General features: G+C 35.1%; 1 protein-coding gene across 1 annotated transcript; it reads right to left on the bottom strand.

Moving 5' to 3' along the window:
* Nucleotides 1-1,425: 1,425 nt before the first annotated feature.
* On the bottom strand, nucleotides 1,426-3,701 carry LOC130654531 (uncharacterized). Its single transcript, XM_057457138.1, has 5 exons — nucleotides 3,529-3,701; nucleotides 3,367-3,442; nucleotides 3,057-3,115; nucleotides 2,785-2,857; nucleotides 1,426-2,416 (listed from the first exon to the last, which is right to left on the bottom strand). Exons 1-5 carry the CDS (start codon nucleotides 3,586-3,588, stop codon nucleotides 1,578-1,580), a joined length of 1,107 nt encoding a protein of 368 aa, XP_057313121.1. The 5' UTR covers nucleotides 3,589-3,701; the 3' UTR covers nucleotides 1,426-1,577.
* Between the last annotated feature and the right edge of the window lie 2,609 nt (nucleotides 3,702-6,310).

Here is a 6,310-nt window from a genome sequence, read left to right on the forward strand (position 1 = left end):
AGATTAGTGTGGCGCCGTAGATTAGTGGTTATAGCTCTCGTACTCTGCGATTCAAATTGAGCGAGTGAATGTTACCATAGCCCCGGGTCAATCCAAGCCATGTGAGGGAAGTTGGGGAGATGGCACATTGTGTGGGCCGTTGGATGTTGCCGGGAGTTGTCTAGTAGAGCGCGATTGGGTCTGCGTAGCTCAAAAAGAGCATTAAATTCTCTAGGACTCTCCATCTAAGCCTTGGCCCCTCCTAGAAGTAATAGACAGGGTATATCTATCCCTCGAGATTTGTGAAGCTAGCCATTTAAATATACACATCTAAAAAAGTGGACCGAAAACTGTACGGTTGTTTAGCTAAAAAACCAACATCGTCTCCAGAGATATATCCTTCCAAATGACGTTGCATTTTGTGAGATTACATTGGCACGCAGTTGCTTTGACGAATGTTGTGAAAATGATGTGTACTTATTCAATTACAGACGAAACATCGGACGGTTTCTTAACTTGTAGACTTGTTCGATAAAAGATCAGACCACTTAAGCTTCCACCTATGTGTGTATGTGGAAGTAGTGGACTCGTTTACTCCTTAACGAAGTATGTAAAGATGTGAGACGTGAGCCAACAATGATTATAAAGAAAGAGAACAGATGCAACATCGCAGTGTACCAGTCAAGAAGCGCAACTTGACATCAGTGCTACTGGCTTTTAAGCCACTGGCCTAGCCTTTTTTGATGTACAGGTTTTTGACCTAAACGCTCAAAGATATGCAGGATTGCCAATAGTATTCGCGGCAAATAGTGGAATTAGTCAAGAAGGCATGCGGTTTTCCAAACGTCTTTCCTAAATGAAAAGCAGAAAAGAGGGACATAACAAGCGACAAGTTTATAGTTAGATCAACTTTTTTGTGTGTAAGAGGTTCCAGAACATTAAACATTGAACATTCTTTAAATGATATCGAATTATCAAATGCTATCTCGGATATTCGGAGTAGTATTTGATTAGTTCTCATTTATCAATTTAGGATAAACTTATTTGACATCATGTCAAATTTTAATATTTTTTTATCCTACCACGTATAATATTTTGTCATATTTTGTAAATTAAAATTAATATTTGCCGGCAAATCTGTATTGCACATATTTATCATGGAAAAAATCCTTACTTAAAAAGCCCTGGGGATAAAGTTGCATTACTGTTTGCACTACGATTTGTTTTATGTGATTTTCTAATTCGAATTTTGTGGACAAAATTAAAATTCGCCTTAACAAATTAGTCTTTTCAAGTTCTGCATTTGGTGTAAATCAGACCAGAGAAGTAAGCTTTTTCATTCGAGCTAACGCCTAAATTTGTGATGAAAAGAACTGATTAGATACAGATTGTGCGCCATTATATTTCCAAATATCTAGCCAGGAATCAGAAAAAAAAAGAAAAGAATTTGACTATTGTGTGCACGATTCTTTTTTTTAAATGCTTATACAAAATCTTTAAAGGAACATATACAGGGAAATGTGGGTAACCTATTTTAAATAACACATCTGATGAAAAGTATATGTACAGCGAAATTGTCTTTACAGAAGCTCTTTAGTTTAACCCAAAAGCAAATTGGTATTGTGATATGGTCTTCCAGGCCAATGTTTCTTCAAACCTAAATCCCTGTAAGTATTTAGCTGTGGATAATACATAACAGGCTCTTTTTTTTCTTCGATACTTCTGTGTGTTTCAGATTGTTGCTTGTTGTTACCCTCAGACCGGTCAGTCTCAATATCAAGCTGTTGAATGTCATCTTTGCTTTGAAGATTGGCGCTAAATTTAAGCCTTTCATCTGAGTTTTGTTTACGCAGCTGACCTTGTGTTGATGGTCGACGTCCTAGTGCTTGTGAGCCAGGACGGCTTTGTCGTGTACCTGGGCGACTATATGTTCCTTGTTGTACTGGGAAAATGACAGTACCAAATACTCCAGATCTGTTAACTGGATTAAAGGTAGCTTCCCTAGGAGATTCCTGTGCCTTGTTATGATATTTTTCACGATACTGTTGAGCTTTTGAAAGCATTGTTTTAGGTCTTGGTTGACCACGTACTATATTAAAGACACCAGTGTTGTTCCCAAAGCCATCAGTTTGTTGCGGATAAAAGGACCCATACGTTATACTTGTTCGTGGCCGTAGCGGTGGGCGTTGTGGTTGATTTGAGCTACTGCTTCTGCGGCCACCATTGCTTGACCCAAGTCTACTGCCTTTACGCCCTCCATTATTCGAAACTGGTCTGCTATTACTATTTGAGTTTTGTCCTGATCTAGTAGAAGAAGGACGACTGTCGGATCGGGATGCACTTGTTCGTCGTCGCGGGCTATTTCGCGTTTGCACGTCATCAGTACGCTTCTTTTCTTCACTGAGATGTGCCAAAAGATTTTTAGCGATAGCAATTTCTAAGTGTAAAAAACAGTAATTCTTGTTAAAATAAGTAAAAAGTTTTGAAAAAGGTGTTTAGCAGAGATTCACAACTTTTTACCTTGTCCGGGAAAAAACATGGGGAAATTGTCTAATTTTGAGGGTAACTACAGACCATTTTTATATAAACTAAAGATCTTCGCTGAATATACAACAATTTTTTTTTTCTAAACAATTGGTCCTTTTTTTTCTTTATCTAGAACTTAACTTTAGTTGGGGAAAGTAACTAATTTTATATATTGTTGTCTAAAATTTCCCCAAACATAAACCTCAGTTGAGGCAGCTTTGAAACGAGGGTACAGTCTAATTCGCCAGATTAAACTGTTTCATTATTTTTCTATTTTACCTTTATCTTCAGCAGTGTTCAACCAATCTTTAATCACAGGTACAGCTTCAGGTCTAATAACATTTTTAGCTTCCTAAAGAAAGAAGTAGGGAGACTTTAGATTGATGTAATTAAGAAAGATTAATTTTTGCATGTGATTTTTGAGTTTTTTCGCGCGTGGATTTATTCCCTTACGAAGGCAAACAAATAAGTTGTTTTAAACGTCGTGCGGAAATATTTTCTAAAATTCTAGATACATTTACAACAAGGTAACGTGAATAAAATTTTATTACCTGTATTGGAAATGTTTCCCTATTCCATTCATTGAGCATGCGCGTAATAATCAGTTTGTCTAGAAAAAGGTAAACAAATGAAAAGAAAGCAAAGTTATAATTGCAGTTACAACAATGCAGTGAGCATCTATATTTTTAAAAGCCATCCTTACTTAAGCCTACTCGCTTACAGTACAACCCTCTTTGTTATCATGTCGTTGCCTGTGTGAGAAATCTACTTGGAGAATTCTGAGATTACCCCCAACACACAAAAATACGCTACTTTTAAGGACGATGAGACAGATAAAAATATAATACAATCAAGAATAACCTTCGAAAGGTGCTTGGTCAATGTAGTTATTTGCAACTTCACGAGAGCGTGGAGATGAAATAATACGAGGTAAGACCTAAAAAAAAAATTCGTGTTAGAAAAAAAACAAAAGAGTGAAAAGAGTAAAAGAAAAATATAAGCATATATATATAGTTTTCTTACAGCTTCGTGATTTTGAAATTCCTGCTGTTGCTGTTGATTCTCATTCGGTAATTTATACATTGCTGCGATAATATCCTTCTCCAAGTTCTTCTTGTAGCTCACTTTCCTTTGATTAATCTTGCTATGTTTTCTTCATCAAAAAATCCTCTACTTTTATAGACTACTGTTTTTATTATGGATACAATTCAAATATTTTTTCGTTTCTATGATCCCATAAATATTATGGGTTTTAAATAGTTGCAAATAACTCGATTCATTTCTAAATAATTTATTTTCTTTGTATCAAATTAGTTGCGCGTCACTAATTATACAGAAATAAATTAATAATCAATTTACTTACTCAAAGAAAGCGTTTAAAGTCACGTTCTATCGTAATGCGCAAAACAACTTTCTCTCAAGACTTTCTTTTAGACAGTGATCGCCAAATGATAAACAAGAGCCTAAACGAAGCTAAAACGAAGTGGTGCAAATGTATTTTTAGCAAACAATGGTCCCAATTGCATTACCTTTTTTAAAATAGCTTTGTTTCATATGCTCTTTAGATTCTCGCAATCAGAGAATGAAGTACTAAAGAAAGGGTATTGCCTATATACCTGGTTCCTTTTTTCGCAACACAGCGATATTTAAGCAGGGTACAACTCAACCTCGTCCCCAGGGTCTTGTGTGGCCCCCTGAGCCGTTATTACGGAGTCGCCGCTATCAACTTCATCAACAAAGCAAAATACCCTGGAAACATTTTACCATATTTTATGACATGACAGGTAGGATGATGGACAACAATATTACTGCTAAAGCTCATCGATCTATAGAAACAGTTGGTGTAAGGAACAACATTGAGTTTTCCAAAAATCTGTAGTACTTAGAACTCAGAAATTTTTTTGTTCTGTTTATTTTTTGCCGTATTTCTACGCCTTCTGTATATTAACAATGTGGCGAGTGTTAAAAATATTGTGTTCAGCATTTTATCGTGGACTCTTAAATTCACGTGCCTTCTTATATATACGGTATATTTTTATTTTTATGCTCGGTCACAGTCCTCCAGCGATCTAAGTGATTTTCATGGTCTACACCGAGCCCGAGGCGGTACATTCGTTCATCAAACACGCGTACAAAGTATTGCGTGTTGCGTTCTTTTTTTATCAAATTTTTGCGTTTTTAAAATCGTAAATGCTTTTGAAATCTATTTGATTAGAACAATTTTTTCCAATATAATTTTGAGGTTTTCTATTTCTTGATGTGGTTATTTCACAGAACATTCAAATCGGCAGGAGGTAGAATAAAATATTTTTACTCAAGCTATTTGCGAAAAGAAGTTAAATATTTAAAATGCTACACATGTATCACCGCCATCCAACATTCATTTAAAAACTTGAATTATCCATGAGCACTGTGCAAGGTCTGGGTACGAGATTAATTTGTACTTAGTATGAACCAGCCCTCGTTTTAAATACAGTAGCTAGATGTCCGTTAATTCGAACACGCGCAAACGTTTAAAGGTTTTATGCTAATAGAACTTTATTACACCTTTTTACAAAAATCTTTTAGCATTGTTTACTTCGCGATGGGCAAGGCCTCCAAATTCCTTGTAAACTTAATTTTAATGGAAATGCCAGTTTAATTGATAAATTGTAAGAAATTTACCATTGATGCTTAAAACGAAAACGATCTTCTTATTTTCCCATAAGATTTTTTTGATTGATACACAAAAGTTCGAATTAACGAGCATAATGTAGCCTTGGGACAAAAAAAATGTTTGAAATAGCGAAATATTCGAAATAGCGGAGTTCAAATTAAGCAGCTCAAAATATAAGACTATTAAAACAAACTCAAGGGACTTAGCAAATTGTTTGAAATAACAGAAAGTTCGAATTAAGCGGCATTCGAATTAAAGGACGTCTGCTGTGCGATGATGATGAAACAGTTTTATAAGCAATGTGATTCCGACCTTGTACGTTAGTTGCTAAAGAAGACTTAAAATTGATCTCAATGTTGCATGCATCTTCTAAGAAACCATACTTAAAAGAAATCGAAAAATATTTTCAAGACCAAAACAAAACTTCTAAATTATCTCCAGCAACAAAATACATTATTGGGTTTAAAATCAAGAAAATAATTTGTTGCTTGTATTGAATATTACCTATCTAAATAATTGAAAACATTAAAAATAAAAAAATCATCTAGCTAAACACTTTCAAGCTTTATACAAAAAATCCATCAATAATGAAAAATAGCCTGGAGGCGAGGGTGATTAAATATGTGAACGCCCCACTGAAATAAAACCGCAAATGAATGAAGAAAAATGCGAAGGGAGTGATCACATATAGTTGTATAGAGTAAACAAAAAATTAAAACAGACCGATGACCCTCCTCCAAAAATTAGCCAGGTTGAATAGATGAAGCAAATATGACAGTGAATTGGAAAAGATTTCTCATGCTGAATGCTAAGCAAAAAGGATCGATTCACACTTTTATAGTCTGTGGCATGAATCAACCGAGAAATAAACCCACGACCTAACGCACTGGAGGCAAATGCTCTACCACAAGGCCACCAGTCCCTAAATTCCCTAAATTTGTCTAAACTGTGATTATAAAACCGATTTTGGAGTTTAGCTCGGTTGTTGTTGTTGTTGTTGTATTTTTATGAAGCAACTATCGTAAAGAAAGAAACCAACGCCCTAATATCCATATAATTGAAGATTTTGTACGTTAATTTTATTCAGCGTCGCTCACATTGACGTAGTGTCATTTATTATCGTTAAAAAATGTAAAAAAAGTAGGCAAA

The sequence above is a fragment of the Hydractinia symbiolongicarpus genome, chromosome 8 (assembly GCF_029227915.1).
Source record: "Hydractinia symbiolongicarpus strain clone_291-10 chromosome 8, HSymV2.1, whole genome shotgun sequence".
In the NCBI taxonomy this organism is placed as follows: domain Eukaryota; kingdom Metazoa; phylum Cnidaria; class Hydrozoa; order Anthoathecata; family Hydractiniidae; genus Hydractinia; species Hydractinia symbiolongicarpus.

Bases quoted from the DNA above. Each gene is read 5' to 3' on its own strand.
- LOC130654531 (XM_057457138.1), bottom strand. From the start codon at position 3,588: ATGTATAAATTACCGAATGAGAATCAACAGCAACAGCAGGAATTTCAA. The intron at 2,858-3,056 runs GTAATAAAATTT...TTCTTTCTTTAG, and splicing joins GGGAAACATTTCCAATACAG to GAAGCTAAAAATGTTATTAG. The intron at 2,417-2,784 runs GTAAAATAGAAA...TTTTACACTTAG, and splicing joins GAACACTGCTGAAGATAAAG to AAATTGCTATCGCTAAAAAT.